Consider the following 21,026-nt stretch of genomic DNA (forward strand, 5'->3'; position numbering starts at 1 on the left):
AGGAGGTCAGTGGTGGCACAGTGACACAGACAGACACACAAGGACGGGCAGCCCGCTGCCGGCGGAGGACGAGCCGCTGCACGCGTACATCACGGCACACCAGCGCGCGGACTGCGGCGCAAGGCGCTCGACAAGATAAAGGAGGTCAGTGGGGCACAGTGACACAGACAGACACACAAGACGGGCAGCCGCTGCGGGCGAGGACGAGCCGCTGCACGCGTACATCACGGCCACCAGCGCGGACTGCGTGCGCAAGGCGCTCGACAAGATAAAGGAGGTCAGTGGGCACAGTGACACAGACAGACACACAAGGACGGGCAGCCGCTGCCGGGCGAGGACGAGCCGCTGCACGCGTACATCACGGCCACCAGCGCGGACTGCGTGCGCAAGGCGCTCGACAAGATAAAGGAGGTCAGTGGGGCACAGTGACACAGACAGACACACAAGACGGGCAGCCGCTGCCGGCGAGGACGAGCCGCTGCACGCGTACATCACGCCACCAGCGCGGACTGCGTGCGCAAGGCGCTCGACAAGATAAAGGAGGTCAGTGGGCACAGTGACACAGACAGACACACAAGGACGGGCAGCCGCTGCCGGGCGAGGACGAGCGCTGCACGCGTACATCACGGCCACCAGCGCGGACTGCGTGCGCAAGGCGCTCGACAAGATAAAGGAGGTCAGTGGGGCACAGTGACACAGACAGACACACAAGGACGGGCAGCCGCTGCCGGCGAGGACGAGCCGCTGCACGCGTACATCACGCACCAGCGCGGACTGCGTGCGCAAGGCGCTCGACAAGATAAAGGAGGTCAGTGGGCACAGTGACACAGACAGACACACAAGACGGGCAGCCGCTGCCGGGCGAGGACGAGCCGCTGCACGCGTACATCACGGCCACCAGCGCGGACTGCGTGCGCAAGGCGCTCGACAAATAAAGGAGGTCAGTGGGGCACAGTGACACAGACAGACACACAAGGACGGGCAGCCGCTGCCGGGCGAGGACGAGCCGCTGCACGCGTACATCACGGCCACCAGCGCGGACTGCGTGCGCAAGGCGCTCGACAAGATAAAGGAGGTCAGTGGGCACAGTGACACAGACAGACACACAGGACGGGCAGCCGCTGCCGGCGAGGACGAGCCGCTGCACGCGTACATCACGGCCACCAGCGCGGACTGCGTGCGCAAGGCGCTCGACAAGATAAAGGAGGTCAGTGGGGCACAGTGACACAGACAGACACACAAGGACGGGCAGCCGCTGCCGGGCGAGGACGAGCCGCTGCACGCGTACATCACGGCCACCAGCGCGGACTGCGTGCGCAAGGCGCTCGACAAGATAAAGGAGGTCAGTGGGCACAGTGACACAGACAGACACACAAGGACGGGCAGCCGCTGCCGGGCGAGGACGAGCCGCTGCACGCGTACATCACGGCCACCAGCGCGGACTGCGTGCGCAAGGCGCTCGACAAGATAAAGGAGGTCAGTGGGGCACAGTGACACAGACAGACACACAAGGACGGGCAGCCGCTGCCGGGCGAGGACGAGCCGCTGCACGCGTACATCACGGCCACCAGCGCGGACTGCGTGCGCAAGGCGCTCGACAAGATAAAGGAGGTCAGTGGGGCACAGTGACACAGACAGACACACAAGGACGGGCAGCCGCTGCCGGGCGAGGACGAGCCGCTGCACGCGTACATCACGGCCACCAGCGCGGACTGCGTGCGCAAGGCGCTCGACAAGATAAAGGAGGTCAGTGGGGCACAGTGACACAGACAGACACACAAGGACGGGCAGCCGCTGCCGGGCGAGGACGAGCCGCTGCACGCGTACATCACGGCCACCAGCGCGGACTGCGTGCGCAAGGCGCTCGACAAGATAAAGGAGGTCAGTGGGGCACAGTGACACACACACACACACACAAGGACGGGCAGCCGCTGCCGGGCGAGGACGAGCCGCTGCACGCGTACATCACGGCCACCAGCGCGGACTGCGTGCGCAAGGCGCTCGACAAGATAAAGGAGGTCAGTGGGGCACAGTGACACAGACAGACACACAAGGACGGGCAGCCGCTGCCGGGCGAGGACGAGCCGCTGCACGCGTACATCACGGCCACCAGCGCGGACTGCGTGCGCAAGGCGCTCGACAAGATAAAGAGGTCAGTGGGGCACAGTGACACAGACAGACACACAAGGACGGGCAGCCGCTGCCGGCGAGGACGAGCCGCTGCACGCGTACATCACGGCCACCAGCGCGGACTGCGTGCGCAAGGCGCTCGACAAGATAAAGGAGGTCAGTGGGCACAGTGACACAGACAGACACACAAGGACGGGCAGCCGCTGCCGGGCGAGGACGAGCCGCTGCACGCGTACATCACGGCCACCAGCGCGGACTGCGTGCGCAAGGCGCTCGACAAGATAAAGGAGGTCAGTGGGGCACAGTGACACAGACAGACACACACAAGGACGGGCAGCCGCTGCCGGGCGAGGACGAGCCGCTGCACGCGTACATCACGGCCACCAGCGCGGACTGCGTGCGCAAGGCGCTCGACAAGATAAAGGAGGTCAGTGGGGCACAGTGACACAGACAGACACACAAGGACGGGCAGCCGCTGCCGGGCGAGGACGAGCCGCTGCACGCGTACATCACGGCCACCAGCGCGGACTGCGTGCGCAAGGCGCTCGACAAGATAAAGGAGGTCAGTGGGCACAGTGACACAGACAGACACACAAGGACGGGCAGCCGCTGCCGGGCGAGGACGAGCCGCTGCACGCGTACATCACGGCCACCAGCGCGGACTGCGTGCGCAAGGCGCTCGACAAGATAAAGGAGGTCAGTGGGGCACAGTGACACAGACAGACACACAAGGACGGGCAGCCGCTGCCGGGCGAGGACGAGCCGCTGCACGCGTACATCACGGCCACCAGCGCGGACTGCGTGCGCAAGGCGCTCGACAAGATAAAGGAGTCAGTGGGGCACAGTGACACAGACAGACACACAAGGACGGGCAGCCGCTGCCGGGCGAGGACGAGCCGCTGCACGCGTACATCACGGCCACCAGCGCGGACTGCGTGCGCAAGGCGCTCGACAAGATAAAGGAGGTCAGTGGGCACAGTGACACAGACAGACACACAAGGACGGGCAGCCGCTGCCGGGCGAGGACGAGCCGCTGCACGCGTACATCACGGCCACCAGCGCGGACTGCGTGCGCAAGGCGCTCGACAAGATAAAGGAGGTCAGTGGGGCACAGTGACACAGACAGACACACAAGGACGGGCAGCCGCTGCCGGGCGAGGACGAGCCGCTGCACGCGTACATCACGGCCACCAGCGCGGACTGCGTGCGCAAGGCGCTCGACAAGATAAAGGAGGTCAGTGGGGCACAGTGACACAGACAGACACACAAGGACGGGCAGCCGCTGCCGGGCGAGGACGAGCCGCTGCACGCGTACATCACGGCCACCAGCGCGGACTGCGTGCGCAAGGCGCTCGACAAGATAAAGGAGGTCAGTGGGCACAGTGACACAGACAGACACACAAGGACGGGCAGCCGCTGCCGGGCGAGGACGAGCCGCTGCACGCGTACATCACGGCCACCAGCGCGGACTGCGTGCGCAAGGCGCTCGACAAGATAAAGGAGGTCAGTGGGGCACAGTGACACAGACAGACACACAAGGACGGGCAGCCGCTGCCGGGCGAGGACGAGCCGCTGCACGCGTACATCACGGCCACCAGCGCGGACTGCGTGCGCAAGGCGCTCGACAAGATAAAGGAGGTCAGTGGGCACAGTGACACAGACAGACACACAAGGACGGGCAGCCGCTGCCGGGCGAGGACGAGCCGCTGCACGCGTACATCACGGCCACCAGCGCGGACTGCGTGCGCAAGGCGCTCGACAAGATAAAGGAGGTCAGTGGGGCACAGTGACACAGACAGACACACAAGGACGGGCAGCCGCTGCCGGGCGAGGACGAGCCGCTGCACGCGTACATCACGGCCACCAGCGCGGACTGCGTGCGCAAGGCGCTCGACAAGATAAAGGAGGTCAGTGGGGCACAGTGACACAGACAGACACACAAGGACGGGCAGCCGCTGCCGGGCGAGGACGAGCCGCTGCACGCGTACATCACGGCCACCAGCGCGGACTGCGTGCGCAAGGCGCTCGACAAGATAAAGGAGGTCAGTGGGGCACAGTGACACAGACAGACACACAAGGACGGGCAGCCGCTGCCGGGCGAGGACGAGCCGCTGCACGCGTACATCACGGCCACCAGCGCGGACTGCGTGCGCAAGGCGCTCGACAAGATAAAGGAGGTCAGTGGGGCACAGTGACACAGACAGACACACAAGGACGGGCAGCCGCTGCCGGGCGAGGACGAGCCGCTGCACGCGTACATCACGGCCACCAGCGCGGACTGCGTGCGCAAGGCGCTCGACAAGATAAAGGAGGTCAGTGGGGCACAGTGACACAGACAGACACACAAGGACGGGCAGCCGCTGCCGGGCGAGGACGAGCCGCTGCACGCGTACATCACGGCCACCAGCGCGGACTGCGTGCGCAAGGCGCTCGACAAGATAAAGGAGGTCAGTGGGGCACAGTGACACAGACAGACACACAAGGACGGGCAGCCGCTGCCGGGCGAGGACGAGCCGCTGCACGCGTACATCACGGCCACCAGCGCGGACTGCGTGCGCAAGGCGCTCGACAAGATAAAGGAGGTCAGTGGGGCACAGTGACACAGACAGACACACAAGGACGGGCAGCCGCTGCCGGGCGAGGACGAGCCGCTGCACGCGTACATCACGGCCACCAGCGCGGACTGCGTGCGCAAGGCGCTCGACAAGATAAAGGAGGTCAGTGGGGCACAGTGACACAGACAGACACACAAGGACGGGCAGCCGCTGCCGGGCGAGGACGAGCCGCTGCACGCGTACATCACGGCCACCAGCGCGGACTGCGTGCGCAAGGCGCTCGACAAGATAAAGGAGGTCAGTGGGGCACAGTGACACAGACAGACACACAAGGACGGGCAGCCGCTGCCGGGCGAGGACGAGCCGCTGCACGCGTACATCACGGCCACCAGCGCGGACTGCGTGCGCAAGGCGCTCGACAAGATAAAGGAGGTCAGTGGGGCACAGTGACACAGACAGACACATACAGGGACGGGCAGAACTATTGAGCTTTTTCTTTTCTACTAGAAATTAATTGAAAATGGACCACTCGTTGCTTACTTATCGACCCAGGTCTGCGAGAATGCTTGGTTAGCAAGCAATTTACAGTATCGCCGATCAGAATGTTTGACGATGAATTCTGATTGATGAGAAGAATGAGAACAGAATTGGTGGATCTGGCTGGCAGGCCAGACATCAGGATGTTGATACGGAAATTGTTGTAAAATGAAACTATATTTCATATGTGTTTGTTTTTTTAACATTAATATAATTTTCGTTGTAAGTTTATAACTGATAACTTCGCACGACACGCGGTACCATCGGATCGAAAGCGGGCACGTGGTGTGTCAGCTGTCAGCTGTCAGCTGTCGTGTGACGTGTCGTGACGTGTTGCGCAGGTGATCCGTCAGGGCGTGGAGGTGCCGGAGGGGCAGAACGACCTGCGGCGCATGCAGCTGCGGGAGCTGGCGCAGCTGAACGGGACCCTCAGGGAGAGCGACGCGCCGCGCTGCGCCAACTGCGCCGCCGCCGACCACCGCACCTGGCTCTGCCCCGACAAGCCCAACGTCACCAGCAGCGTCGTCTGCAGCGCGTGCGGCGGCGCCGGACACATCGCCAAGGACTGCCGCGCCAGGCGACCCGGACACGCGCCCCAGCACCCCGCTGACAAGGTACACTACACTACACTACACTACGTCACGCTCAAAGCGGCCGTCTAACGCGACTCGCACGATATTTATAGCACCTCCTAAACTTGGCTTAACACACTCGCCGAACTCATGCCAATATGATCGAGTGATATCCATAAAAGAGCTGTGTGTGATACCCTCGGGCCGTGCGGCCCAATGTGCAATAGAATGTACACAATAAGTTCAAGGGAATTAGGTGTCTATGACAATGTAACAAAGTAAAAATTCTTTTGTTTTTCTATTGTTTTACACCATGCCAGTTTGACGGCAGTTTGACTTTATTCTCGAAACAATTGGATTCTAATTGCTTTGTCCATTTTTTTTTCAAAATATTTATATGGTGGGCTTCAGGAGGATACGCGAACTGATACAGATAATGGTTCCTTTTTAAGTCCAGTTTAGACCTACAAGAAAAATCGTACAAGTTGCATTACATTGCGGCGCTCGATTGACCGCTACAGACAAACTCGTTGGCTTTGCGACCTCGCAGCATGATGCGACTGGGAAGGTTTTTCTGGCAAGTCTAAACCAGACTTTAAAATAGGGTCTTTAAAAAAATCGTCTATCCGCGGAAACTATGCAATTTTTCGGGATAAAAACTATCATATGTCCTTCCCCGAGACTCAAACTGTCTGTATACCGAATTTCATCTAAATCGGTGCTGCAGTTCAGACGTGATGAGGATACAAATAAACAAACAGACTTACAAGCTTTCGCATTTATAATATTTAACTGCTCCCAGAATTAAAACAGTTTCTAAGCTGAGCTGCGCGCAGTCAGACAGATATGACAATATGAGTTTCTCATAGACATATGAAACCATAAAAATATATCGAGTACTATGAATTAATAAGTTGATGAATTTAAGTGAAAGAACCTAGGGTTTTCCTTCTAGAAGAATATCACAGTACGATATTTTTGTTCCATTTTCGCAGATAGTCTGCAAAAATGTATCAACAAATTAAAAGTAGAAGTAATTTCCAGTACACAGGCGAAGTATCCGCCTTTACCGACTTCGTATGTGTCATCGAGCCGCATTTATATCTGAGTTGTGTTCCAGGCCAAGATCGACGAGGAGTACATGTCTCTGATGGCGGAGCTGGGCGAGGCGCCGCCGGGCGCGGCGGGGGCGGGGCGGGGCGGGGGCGGGGGCGGGGGCGGCGCGCGGCGCTTCGGCGGGCTGTTCCAGGGACAGCAGCCCGCGCGCGCCATCATGCCCGCTCCTATGGGTACGTACATCACTTTAAACTGGATCTAGACTGGACTAAGTCAGCGAACAATTTTCTTCCGCTTTGTCGCGGAAAATATGCAACAGTTATTTGTGTCACAAGGGAGCAAAATGGTGTATTTACGGCGAGGGCGTACATTGAATCCAGAATGTAGCGAAGGATTCTACAATAGAATCCTGAGCGTAGCGAGGCATTCTTAAGTAGAATCCTGAGCGTAATGAGGGATTCACGTGTTAACGGCCAAGATGAAAATAATTTTGCTCCCGAGTGGCTCATACAACTTTTCACACCGAGCATTAAGAAACTTGAAAAAATGATTTCTAAATATTATTAAAGAACAACCAGCATAGAAAATGGTGTGGCTTTACAATTAACAACTTCAAAAAATTACATTTGCAATAAAACACTTAGAAAAGCCTTGAACAGAAAAGTTGCACTTTGCTCCCTCTCGTCAGGGAGGAAAAGTTACTTTTCTGAAGGAGAGGTGTGAAAATTACTTTTTTTTTGCGATAGTCCAGAGGCCGTAGTGTCTAACGTTTCCGGCACTCGCGATCACAATTAAATGGAAGTTTTTGTTTGCGGAAACTGTCATTTGATTGTGATCGCGAGTGCCGGAAACGTTAGACACTATTACTTATTAAACTCGTAACTTTAATTTGTTTAGTGGGCGGGCTTCGGCTTCGGCGTGCAATCATCATTAGGTCCAAGATTTCGTAATAATTCCCAAAAATTGCTTTATGGATTTCATTAATGTTGGATAAAAAACACCCACACGCCAAATTTCATGTCTGTAGTCTTAACAAATTAAATTTTGGATTTATATCCTCTAGTGATCCTAGCGTTATTATGTCCTCTAGTAATCCTAGTGTTATTATACTGCTACTCTGAATACCAAATTTTATCCAAATGCGGCCAATCGCTTGAGCGTGAAACAGTAACATTTTTAATACTTTTAGGGGCTGTTTCACCATCCATTGATCAGCGTTAACCGACGGTTAAATGTGATGCCGTCTCCGTCTATTCGAACAAAACAAATAAAGACGACATCACACCTAACCGCCAGTTAACACTAATCAATGGATGGTGAAACAGCCAGCCATTTGATTCCTGACCCATCGTAAAACATTATCACAGCATGGCATTTGTAATTAGTTTGTTTATTTTTTTAACGTATGTTGGTCTTGCAGGTAACATCCCGGCGTCGCTGCCGCCGCCGCCGGCCGCGTTCCCGCCGCCGCCGCCGCCGCACACGGCGCCCTGGCTCGGTACGTCCCCGTCCCCCCCCCCTCCCCCGTCTCCAGTGCTCGGACACTCCCTACAACAAGTGTCGCCCCATTGCCCAAAAAAACGATAGCATGCTATTTTTTATTTTTTATTAGTTGTTATACGGGCCAAATAATCTAATGTACATTCTGAATGGGGAATATAAATATTCATACCGGGTTGATATTGAGTGATTGGAATTGACCACGCTGTTTATTCGAAGCCATTTGTGCTTCCAAATATCAGGTCGGTATTGTCCGGCCGGTAAAGTCATGTCGGTTTTGAGTGCACACTTTTAGTCCACCGACGTTGAAAATTGTTCAATAATTGGATGCACTATGCGTACAGCAAAGCATCGATTTTACCTTTCGGTGAAATTATTATACAAATCGACTCTGCGGACTGTCCGCCTTTTACGCCCAATAATTTACTGCAGTCGACTTGATACATTCATTATAGCGTTTAAATTGCTGCCTTAAGCTGTCGGCTAGCGTATAATTAGAATAGTTATTAGATGACTTATGTTATGATTGTGTTAATGAATGAATATTTGTCTTGTTGCAGGCGTGGCCAACAACCAGCCGCCGCCGCCGGGCCTGCCGCCCGCCTTCCCGCCGCCCGCGCACCACCACCACCCGGTAACTAACTAAATAATAAATAAATAATAAATATCATGGGACACTTGACACCAATTGACCTAGTCCCAAACTAAGCAAAGCTTGTACTATGGACACTAGGCAACGGATAAACATACTTATATAGATAAATACATACTTAAATACATATTAAACATCCAAGCCCAAGAACAAACATTCCTATTATTCATACAAATATCTGCTCCGGCCGGGAATCGAACCCGGGACCTTAAGCTTCGTAGTCAGGTTCTCTAACCACTCGGCCACTATAGTACATTGTTGTAAAACCTGGAACGTAAACAATAGATGAACGAGTTAGTTTGAAGGCCGATCCGAAGGGGAGGCCTTCGATAATACGAGTTCATCTATTGCACTTTTGGCCGAGACTAAACATTGTGCTTTTTAGGTAACTTTAATTACTCTTGAGGCCTAAGTACCTTTTAGACCAGGCTAGACGGAGTACGGGTATCTAGAAATGATGATGTAACAGATACAATGTCATAATATAATAAAGTACGGATTTGAATAACTTATCTTGTATCGTCGGCGAATAGAGCCGCATCCATTTGAGATGCCTCTTCCCGGGAAAGTTGCCTCGACATAGAGTACGCAACTGAATGAAGCAAATTCGTCACCGCGCGCCCAGACAACTGATCGGGATGTTGGCGTGCTCCAATGGGCCTCAGGCTGACTGGGCTGCGTCCACTAGAGACGGGCGTGTACTTGCTCTTTTGTAGCTCTTGTGGCACACGGGGCTTATCCCGCAGATACTGCTCTCTTAACCTCCTGAGGCCCGACGTAAAATTTCTGCTATCGCAATTTGAACCAAACGTCAATCAAGTAAAGTTCAAACATTACGTCATATATGTTATATATATATTGCGCCAGGCCCCAAGAGGTTAAAGTCCCCTGTGCTAGCACGAAATACACGTATTTCTATGTCTGAGTGAAACTTTTCAAGATCCCAAGTAACTCGGACAGTTACCATTAATAAAATTGTCTCTTCTGTTCCCTGTGACTGTTACCGTGACCGTGTATTAATAAATGCAATGTTTTCCCTCAGCCGGGCGAGAAGAGCATGGGCGCGCAGCACATGGCGCCGCCGCCGCCGCCGCCCGGTAACTCACCACACACCACCTCTTACAAACTACGAGCACTAGCTGTTGCCCGCAACTTTGTTTGCGCCTCGCTCCACAGCAGCGCCACCTACCATCTTAACACTGGGACTGACCCTACACATTCACAAAATTTCATTGAAATCTGTTGGATGGTTTCGCAGATCAGCGACTACAAACTGTGATTTCTATGTAGTGTAGACACTGCATTGAGATCATTGTAAACAATCAAAATGCTTGGTTCAAGCAGAAATCCACGTGCTTGATTGTCTTGGAACTTACGATTAAACGTCGACTGTTTATAGAGTTGTAAATATCTGTAAAATTAATACTAAGGAAAAACTTGCAACCAACTAGTCCGTAGAGTGCAGCGGCGCGGCGCTTGTGCCGTTACTGTTGTTTCATCTCACGGAGTTTGCCGAGCTGTGGCTTGTTGCTAGTTGTGCTCCTTTGTGTAAACTTTTATACTAGATACGTTCTCGCCGTCACTTATATGAACTGTACAGAAGGCATAATATAATGAAGATAATAAAGTGTAAACATGTCCTTGCTCTCGACTGTACTCGGTTGCGGCGGGCTAACGTGAGCTTTAGTTTAGTATCGAAACCAGAAACAAGGATTCTAATTTTCATTCTGTAATTTTCAGAACTGACATACTGGGTAAATATAATAATAATTTGTCTGTGTGTTTGCCTCTTTTGTCTAGTTTATGTATAGTTATAATATAAATGATACCATTTATAAATGAATCAGCATTTTTGTAAAGTTTTTAAACAGGAATAACAGGATCTAAAAGTTACAACTGTACTTAATACCAACATTCATAGCTCAACAGATTTCGTGATGTAGAAATAACTGTAACGGTCTCTACCCTGGAGACTTGTCTTACGATATGCAGGAATTACTGCACACGAATGAACTATCGTTTGGGTTTGATATACCTGTTTTAACTGCGAGGGTTCTGTGACAAACACAATATCGCTAGGTGTTATCGAAGAGAGGTCATTTGACGTTGCAGTCGCTTGAGATTGGCTCATTTAATTATAAGAGCGTTTTCACATATAAGCGTTTTTGTCGCGCGACTGAAGCGCTGCACAGCGAACCCCTTCACATTACAGCGGCCGTGGCGCGGCTAAGTCGCGACGCCGTCGCTAGCGACAGCCGCGCTCGCGCTTCACTGTATCTGCCACCGCCACCGCTAGCTCGGAGCGCTGCAGTCGTGCTTCTGTCGCGCTGCAGCTGCGCTACCAAAGTATATAATGGACAAAAACGCCTATAGATATGTGAAAGCGCTCCAAGGCAATCCTATACGTAGCATAAATCGTCGTGCTAGTTGCGCGAATTTGCACAATCCCGTACGAAATGTCAAACGGGCCACATGATACTAACGCCACGCGTCATCTCGCGATTCCACCCGTCAATGAGCCAAACGTCGAATATATTTTCTTGTATGTGATTGGATTACAACATAGCCAAATTAAAAAGTTGCTACACGGTCTAGGATCGTCGCCGATGAAACGTAGCGATGCAAGTGTTGAGTGTGTGCGTGTGCGCAGGTATGATGGGCATGCCGCCGCCGGCGCTGGGCGGGTGGCGCGCGCCCTACAACCCGCCGCCCTGGGGCGCGCCGCCGCCTTCCTCGCGCCGCCGCCGCCGCCGCCGCCCGTCGCCAACGACTAGCCGCCCCCGTCGCCTGCTACACGATTCCTGCCTGTTTGCAATAATACTTAGACTTATGCTTCTTAAGTCATACTCTCTTATAGAATTCGAGGCCAAAATAGCTAAACAACATGTCCGTCTGATTAATGAGAGCTTAAATATCTACTGATAAAGCATCAACCCAATTGTAAACAATACTCGTTTCTTTTGGACACGAATTCTAAAAGGGATTGCTTTTATATCACACAATTAGGTTCGATGTGGTGTGACGTGTTGGACGCGGGTGTGCCGAGAGTCCACAATTATGAATCCGTCGGAGATGTATTTTATTTTTGTCACAGCTGCGATGCGCGGGGTGGGGGGGGCGTCCTCCGCGTCAGATATTATATTAGTCAACTGATGTACCTATTCGGTACACATTTAATTTTCAAAGAAATTAATAATTTTACATGTTAATTTGTGTTCATTCCGAAAGGTGAAAAACAGAATCAGAAACTAAGATCCCGTTTAGGAAATAGGGATAGTCGGAGAAGGGACTCATGAAAGAGCTATGTCGACATACTCGCCGGCGTTACCGCGGTCCCGATAGTGGTAATACATTGTGTAAACACTTTCATACCACTATGAAATGAAATAAGTATTTGAAAACATTTTATGTAATATAAGATTATTATGATTTAATAAATTAAACGGACATACATAGTATTTTATTTCAGTAGCATAGAGCACGTCTCTTTTAGCCACCTGTCAGAACTTTGGTGAAAATTTAATTTTTAATACTAACTTTTTTGCTTAATACTTCTTGTGTTCTTTACTTATTGTTACCTAAACTGTACTCAGCGGCACAAAATTTGCCCTCTTTGGCCCATCTTTCATACAACATTACCGATTCTGCATACATTTTTGGGGCCAGAATTTTTGCCGCTCTGTATACATTGGCATACTAAACTTCAAGTCGATGCCATTAACCGTTGAAGAGTTCCGTCCTGCGGAGACGATCCTGGCTGGACTACCAGGATGTCATTACTAGATTATTGTATTGTCACGCAATTTACATAAGTATGTGAAATTTAATGTCAATCCGACTACTGGAAGTTTGTTGAATTTAACTTGCAAGATTAAAAAAAAAAACAGACAGACAATGGGACAGGTGAAACTAAATAAAATATTATTATTATTATTTTTCGGATTTATTATGCCCCTCCCCCCCATGTAATTTGAAACCTAAAAAACCCAATTAGTCTAAATTTCACCAAAATAAATTTCAGCAAAAATACCTACTAGTGTACCAAAGGTTATAACATACCGGGTGTGGCCTGTAATATGATGAGCAAACGTAGATCATACTCGTCAAAATGAACAACATTAGTTCAGCAACTTTTAATAGTACATTGTGTCTTAAGGGCGGTAAATAAGGAATTACGAACGAGAGTCTATTAGAAGTCCGAAGTCGAAGACTGAGGGCTTTAATGAGTCGATGTTCGTAATTCTAGTACCGCCCGTGCGACATACAATGTTTTTCATCACATTTGCAAGTAAAATTTTATATTTGTTAAAGAAAAAATATAATTGTTCCAAATATTGGCGATACCTTAGGCTGTGCTCTTGGCAGCGTCGCCCTCTACCTCCCCCTCCCTCGGCACTCGGCATGCGCCGCAACGTGCGTGTGCATGTGGTCCATATAGTCCTGCAGCAGGTCCATCAGTGCGGGCACCGACTCATGGGACCGACCTTGGGCTTCATGGCAAGCACATTAAGGTCGAGGGTTTTATTTGGGGGGTTGCAATCAAGGTAGCCTGCATGTTACGACACTGTTTACGAGCAAGTGTGATGAAAAAATAAAATAATTATTCGAAGAAGCAATGTAAAGCAAAATGGTTGATGTTTGAGCGTGACAGGCGACGTCAGTTGTGTTCTAGGATGGTGATGGCGTAAATTGATTGCAGTATTAATTTGTGTGAAAAAAGGAAAATCTAAAGACTCCATTATTTTTAAAAGTCGCTGAACCAATGTCGTTTAGTTTGGCGAGTACGATCTATGTTTTAATTATTTCAAATTAAAATTCAAATGATTTATTCAGTAAATAGGCCGCAATGGGCACTTTTACACGTCATTTTTTTAAACTACCAGCGCTTTCGGAAAGACCATCATTGCCAAGAAGAATGCGCCGCAAGAAACTTGGCAGAAAGTCATTTTTTCATAAAAATATAATTACAAATAAAATACTTAAAAACTATATTATACAATTAAAGAAAAAAAAATACAAAAAATAATAATAAAAGAAATACAGGGATGTATGGGGTCCCTTAGTTACGATACTAAACACTAACTATAATTAAACTATATCTATTTGCTCATATTACTATTATTAGACGACCAGATGGCCTAGTGGTTAGAGAACCTGACTACGAAGCTTGAGGTCCCGGGTTCGATTCCCGCGTCGGGGCAGATATTTGTATGAAAAATACGAATGTTTGTTCTCGGGTCTTTAATATGTATTTAAGTATGTATCTATCCATATAACTATATTTATCCGTTGCTTAGTACCCATATATAAATATCACGGGACAATTCAATTGGTGTGGCCTGTAAATAAATAAATAAATAATTATTTATTTATTTACAGGCCACACCCGGTATATTTTTACAAATATACAATTTTACTCGGAAATGTGATGAAAAAATTGTATTGTATGTCGCACGGGCGGTACTAGAATTACGAACATCGACTCAATAAAGCTTGTAATAGACTCGTTCGTAATTCCTTATTTATCGCCCTTATGACAATGCATTATTTGTTTAAGATCAGGGTACAGCTCATAAAAGGGGCAGAAATTATGCAAATATAGATTGTAATCACTTTTTATTGAATAATTGTTCGCGTCATATCTATTACATTAACTAATACAAAATAAACAAAATTACCGCGCAGAAAAAGTCGCGTCACACAAAATGCGTTCGTAATATCTACAATACTTAAGTTACGATATGAGATTATTTGTCGACGCTTTAATTAAACAGAAGTTCATACAAAGAATGTCAATAAATAGTTACTATAATATTAATTAGGCTTTAACTGATAAATTATTCTAGTTCATCAATAACTGCAAAATCACTCGTGCTTACAATTAGATTAGACCAACGGCCGCCCCAGCGCGGGTGCCGCCTGTAGCGCGCTGTGGGCTGTGGCGCGCAGGGAACGGAGACGGAGCTCCAACTTGACCATAAATGCTAGGGCTCCACTTAGCGTATCCGTCGCTCACTTTAGAAACGACCTTTATTTTCTTTCTGTCACACAAAATTTCGGCGAATATGCCAAGTAAAGCGGTAGGAGTCTTGTTCCGACTTTTCAGTACATTGTTATTTTTACAGTGAATTTGATTTATTAGGAAAATTGGGTTATGTCACCTCAATAAATAAATAACTTAGGATAATAAAAATATAAACAACTTAGTGAGGAGCATAACTAATTATGATTTGAACTCCTCAGTACTGACAGTCGATTACCCTCCAAATGGTAAAAAAATATTATTTTCGGCCGACGCCGGTCGCCGGCCGGCGGGCGCTAGCCTTACACTAGAACTACGATACCTAAATAGTTTACAGAAATATAAAGACTGTCAGAAGACCGCACCAGGACGCTCGCGACGCGCGCTCGTCTGCTCGACATATGGCGATATATAAATATAAATCTATTATTAGGATCCCCTGAGACTTCATTATCACAAGCTTTTATACCAAAAATGTACAAAAAGTCCGTCGGCGGGGTCGGCGGGGCCGGCGGACCAGACGGTATTGAGCTTACATTAAGTTAGCATTACAGAAAGATACAATATAAACCGTAAGGCATGTGGCAGTGACGGCCGGACTATATGATATACTCTGGAAAGTAATCACCGTTGATGTGTGTGCGACTCGCGCGGGCTAGAGGAGCTTTTAAAGTTAACTCTGCAAGGTGATGAGGTCAGTTTCAATCAGTAACCCTGTAGCTGTAGATGTTTTGCACAAAAAGTTAACAGAATCGTTATCGCGGGACGCGCGGGGTTGACAAGATACAAAAGCAATTTCAAAATCGCAAAAACAAAAACGTAATTGGTATCTTCCACACACGCTTTCAGTAATTATTGTTATAAAACGCAATCCACGTTTTGAGTCTAATTTTGAAGAGGACTTTTGATGGATTCCATACATCACACATAGTGCCTTCCGCACCGCGGCGCCCGAATACAGGGTCGCATTTAGAGGGACAAACGGGCGCACGCCACATAGCTAGCCTTATTTACTACAAACTACATCGCTTGCCTGTTTCTAAAATGTTGTAGAGCGATTGTTTCAGCGCGGGCCGCAGGGGATCGGGGGGACTTTTATAATCACATCATTCAAAAATACCATTAGATAATCGAGTTAAATTTAAACTTGACTACCGCTCTAATTAATCTCGTCAATCAGTTGAAAATGTAATTTGAGCTGTAGTTTGTGGCACGGCACTGTTTTATGTATGATTCAAATAGTGTTTTTGAGTATGTAGGTAGTATAAAAACCGTTCCTGACCATAATAATGCAAAAATGAAAACAGCAGTGCGGTTCGTGTGTCGTGTGTCTTGTGTCGTGTGTCGTGTGGCGTGGTGTCGCTCACCGCGCGTCGCGCGCCGTCAGTTTGTCGATGAGTTCCTGGAGCGGCGCCAGCTCGCGGCGCTCGATGAGCGCGAACTCCTGGACGAAGAAGATGAAGTGCTTGAAGGACGTGTTGAGGTGCGCCTCCTCGCCGAGCGCCACGACGCGCGGGAAGTGCGCGTGGTAGATGTGCGCGTACACGCGGAACAGACGCTTCAGGATCGTCTTCGCGATGCCCAGGAAGTTCTTCGGGAACGGCACGCCTGCAACCGACACCACCACGTACATATTAAAAACGTTACCTAAAAATTAACAAACTTTAAACGTTCGTAGAAGTATTTGTTAGTAAGAAACGAGTACAATCGAGGGCATAACAATAAAAAAGAAGATAATGGAATCGGAATTATCATGTTTCAACATTCTGAAAGATATTGAAAGGTCATTCTCTTTAGATACTTCTCTAATTTCCTAAGTTAATTGCATCGACTTGAAAGTTGGTCTTGATATGACAAGCCACTCTTCTACTAAACATTTTTATTTTAATTTCTTAATTTTCTTCTATTTTTCCTTGAAGTTTCTCACTAACTCATGCATGAGCGAATATGTTTGAAATATAAAGCTTTTTGTTCGCGTCGATAGATCTAGGGAGCAGCCGCAGAATGTGTAGTGAATATTGAGTGACAATGACCTATCTTGGAGGGGAAGAGCGTCTCGTCGTCGAGCTGGTCCTGCGCCCAGGTCATGAGGTAGTCGATATACTTGGGCGCGGAGCACTTGATGGGCTTCTTGACGGCCAGCCCGTCGGCCCAGTGGTACTCGTACTTGGGCCCCGCGGACATGACCGCGCAGGCCTCCTCCGTGCAGAACTCCGTCACCGTGCCGTACAGCATGTTGATCTGGTTGAAGAAGTCCACCGCTGCAACACAAACGTGCCGCACTTAGTCTCCTCTAGCTTACTAAATTATAACACTACCAGTCTTCAAACTGAGTCGCAATGGACATGACGAAACTATAAGGGTTCCTTGTAGGGCTGTGGAACCCTAAAAAAAAGAGTTAAATGGAGTAGTACAAAAAAACCTCTAAAAAATCTGAATTGATTTGCCTTGCCTCCTTTTGACTCAGACGAATAAAAATTTTATAATGAAATATTGAATACAAAATAGAATGTTATCAAATCATTACTATTCCTTTTGGCTTTGCCAGTCTAAAAAAAAAAATTATACTTATACTTAATAATATTGTGCATTAAGAAGCGTAAGAAGGGGATTACTAATGAGGTGGAGGACTTATAATGACTCGAGTTTGTAATCCCCGTACGGCCCATGATACACACCATGATTTTCATCACATTGCAAGGAAAAAAATGAAATTATTTTGTGTCTAAAACGAAAACTCGTCAAAAGAAAGATGATATGTGGTCGAAATGGGAGTGCCTCAAGGATCCATTCTTGCCCCATTCCTGTATCTTATTTATGTAAATGACCTTACTTATATGGTAAGCCAAAAGTCGGGTATAGTTATGTTTGCTGACGACACGTCTTTACTGTTCAAGGTTAGTAGAAAAGATACCGACTTCATTGAGCCCAATGAAACCCTGTCCGTGATATCCGCATGGTTTGCTGCCAATATTTGTTACTAAATCCTAAGAAAACTAAATGTATTAAATTCTCGTTGATAAATTCATCTAGCTCGAATTCAGTTTCTAATATAAAGTTAAATGGTCAAACTATTGAATTTGTAAAATCAACAGTATTTTTAGGAATAACGCTCGATTCTAAACTACAGTGGGGACCTCACGTCACAGCAATCGCGGGTAGATTGAGCTCTGCTGCTTTTGCAGTTTGGAAAATACGGCAGCTAACCGATGTGGCGACGGCACGGTTGGTGTATTTTGCTTACTTTAATAGCATTATTTCGTACGGCCTTATTTTATGGGGATCTGCTGCAGACATTGAGTAAATTTTTATCTTACAAAAGAGAGCAATTAGAGCAATTTATAATTTGAAGACGCGTGAATCTTTAAGATCTTTTTTTAAGGAAACAGATATCCTAACCCTGCCGTCGCTTTATGTTTTTGAAATAATCATGTATGTTAGGAAGAACGTATGTGATTTTCCCACTAACGTCGATAAGCCAAAGGCTACTAGAAACACAGGGAAGCTTAAAGTTCCATCTTACAGACTGGCTAAAACCAAAAAGTCGTTTCTGGAAATTGCATACGTTTTTATAATAAAATTCCAAAAATATTACAAATGAAACGGATACAATTCAGATCTATTGTTAAGAAGACATTAATATCAAAGGCGTATTATAAAGTTAATGATTATATCATGGACAGGGATATTTGGAAATAATTCCGATCCGCATTAGCGATCCCTTCAAATAGCGAACCTACTGTGTAAAAATAAAGTTGTGTTAAATACTTGTGATGTATACATATCATTTAATAATATTGTAAATCTGTTTTAAAAAAATATATATACCTCGTTGAGTTTCTTGCCGGATTCTTCTCAGCAGAGGTTTTTCCGAACCGGTGGTAGATTTTTTTTGACATTCATAAGTGCTTGTTATAGCCTAAATTGAATAAAGATATTTTGACTTTGACTTTGACTTTGACTTTGATAAGAAAACAACTGAATAAAATAATGGCTACCCACCAATACAGGGGGTTACAACAAAATTCTAAAATCAAAGTTCCTATCATACCGTCCCTCTCACTCGTATTAAATAATATTTGCATCAGCGAAACAATACAAACATCTATTTTCGAATTGCGTAGTAGTCCCCCTGATTGTCACTTTTTTCATGCTTTTTTCTTTTTTCCAAGTCATTTAAACTATCTGAATCAATTGTGCTCTTGATTCTGAGGAGGAAAACCATATTTTTGCAAAATAAAAAAAAAGAAAAGGTAAGTATACAATTTTGTCAAAATGCCCATCTAATGTGAATGCTGTGATTCAACATGTTATAATGAATAAAGATTTTAATTGAAATTTTTTTTTTATTAACTGTCAACACAAAAAAGAGATTCAGTCAGCGGTGTCTTTAGCCCATGTGGCGCCCGTGTGCAATTATTACTTTAGTACCATCTAGGAAGCACATGGTCAAAATGGAATAGGTACAAAGTGCCGCGGCCGGCGCCCCTAGCACCGCTTGCGCCCGTGTATAACGCACACCCTGCACTATAGGTAGAGAGAGACGCCTCTGATTCAGTCTTAGAGAGTATGACACTAAATGTAATAGAAAAGAAAAGAAAAGTAGAAATTAAATGATATTCTTCATGACTCTCACATTTCTGACATAACATGTTTGAAGATGGCAATAATTCCTTGTGTAACTTTTTAGTTGCTTTTTCATTTGTTGTTTACTTTATAATTTTGTGTATAACAATAATTGTTTGTATCCTATCAATAAATCACTTATTCATGCCAAATCTTTCAAGACAACACATACTAACCAACTATTGACATTATTATTTGCATGCACCATAATAACAGAGGGTGCACTAAATGATTCCCACAATGGTGGCTGTGGCCATGTATGTTTCAGCTTCCTGTTGCTGTCAGTGCTCTATTAAGTGGAACACAATGACACTGACTCATAGAAACTGATAAAACATTACATACACACCAACATTAGGCTTGAGTTGAAACTGTTTAAGGAAACATATAACATAATTATATGAGAGTGGTTTGTCTTACTGTTGACGGCAACCCACTCGTTGAGGTCCTCCCCCTCAGGCAGCATGACTGCGAGGCGCAGGTTGCCCGAGCCCAGCGTGGCTGCCGCATGCCGCATCAGGTCGTACTGGTGGGTGCCTTCCGGGATGTTCTTCTTTGGTTTGAAGGTCTTATTAGACCGACTTCCACTGTAACATTATCATAACAGCTATAAGATAACACTGTTAGAAATTTAGGGTAACTACAAGTAAAACACATGTGGAATTAGAGACCTGTAAATAACACACGAAAAGAGATAGAATATGTGTATATCATACAAAATATATTTTAGACTTGTTATATACAATAAAAATAAGGTAGACTGATACCGAAAACGTAGAACGAGGGCGGAAACGGAGGGACGAGATGCAGGCGCGAGGGTGCGGTTGATGAGCGTGGCCGGGGGCCCGGCGGGGCGGCCGCGCCCGGCACCATCCTGTTTAATTACTGCCTAGACTCCGCGCGAACGTAAACAAGACGTCAGCGGGCGGAAGAGCTGTCCGGTTATAAATAGACCCTCTCCGGTAGCGGCACGCACTCCGATACTTACAATAGAAAGCTCATCTTGATAAGGGATTGAGCCTGCACTTTATTCTAAAATATTTTCCAGTTTTGTAGCACCAAATCATTAAAAATAGGTTATAACAATAAAAATCTATTATTCTTAGATGCACTTCACTCACTTGTCAAAAGTTTATTGCAACTATTTCTTTTTTATTTACAACTAGCGTTAGAAAGTGTATATTCAGCCAAACCAATTCATTGTTACAAATATATTGTTTTATTTATGACATCATGTTTAGAAATAGGTTTAGGTTAAATATTGGGTTAATTTTACTAACTAATATTAACAGGATACAATAATATCACGGTACGAACAAGAGGAATGAAACCTAAGAAAGAATGAAAGTAATGAATGACGTGACGTGACTATTTAC

At 47.4% G+C, this 21,026-nt stretch overlaps 2 protein-coding genes across 3 annotated transcripts; one reads left to right on the forward strand and one right to left on the reverse strand.

The window, feature by feature from the left end:
- Nucleotides 1-5,018: 5,018 nt before the first annotated feature.
- On the forward strand, nucleotides 5,019-12,453 carry LOC141434542 (uncharacterized; the record flags this gene model as incomplete). Its single annotated transcript, XM_074096964.1, is given in 7 exon segments — nucleotides 5,019-5,117; nucleotides 5,564-5,836; nucleotides 6,915-7,083; nucleotides 8,271-8,348; nucleotides 8,911-8,984; nucleotides 10,045-10,099; nucleotides 11,653-12,453. Coding segments are annotated over 7 exon segments (1,020 nt in total), but the record flags the coding sequence as incomplete, so codon positions are not given.
- A 2,148-nt stretch (nucleotides 12,454-14,601) lies between these two features.
- mats (MOB kinase activator-like 1) lies at nucleotides 14,602-20,943 on the reverse strand. Of its 2 annotated transcripts, none has more exons than XM_074096708.1 (4): nucleotides 20,639-20,943; nucleotides 20,071-20,237; nucleotides 17,058-17,285; nucleotides 14,602-16,632 (listed from the first exon to the last, which is right to left on the reverse strand). In XM_074096708.1, the coding sequence occupies exons 1-4, from the start codon at nucleotides 20,650-20,652 to the stop codon at nucleotides 16,388-16,390; spliced, it is 654 nt and encodes a 217-aa protein (XP_073952809.1). In that variant the 5' UTR covers nucleotides 20,653-20,943; the 3' UTR covers nucleotides 14,602-16,387. The 2 variants fall into 2 exon arrangements, with proteins under 2 accessions (XP_073952809.1, XP_073952810.1); XM_074096709.1 differs by lacking the exon at nucleotides 20,639-20,943 and adding an exon at nucleotides 20,418-20,601.
- Nucleotides 20,944-21,026: the final 83 nt, after the last annotated feature.

This window comes from Choristoneura fumiferana, chromosome 13 (assembly GCF_025370935.1).
Source record: "Choristoneura fumiferana chromosome 13, NRCan_CFum_1, whole genome shotgun sequence".
NCBI lineage: Eukaryota > Metazoa > Arthropoda > Insecta > Lepidoptera > Tortricidae > Choristoneura > Choristoneura fumiferana.

Excerpts from the sequence above, each read along its gene's own strand:
- mats (XM_074096708.1), bottom strand. Across the intron at positions 17,286-20,070 it reads CGAGTGGGTTGCCGTCAACA|CGGTGGACTTCTTCAACCAG; the intron begins GTAAGACAAACC and ends TTTGTGTTGCAG. Across the intron at positions 16,633-17,057 it reads GCTCTTCCCCTCCAAGATAG|GCGTGCCGTTCCCGAAGAAC; the intron begins GTCATTGTCACT and ends TGTCGGTTGCAG.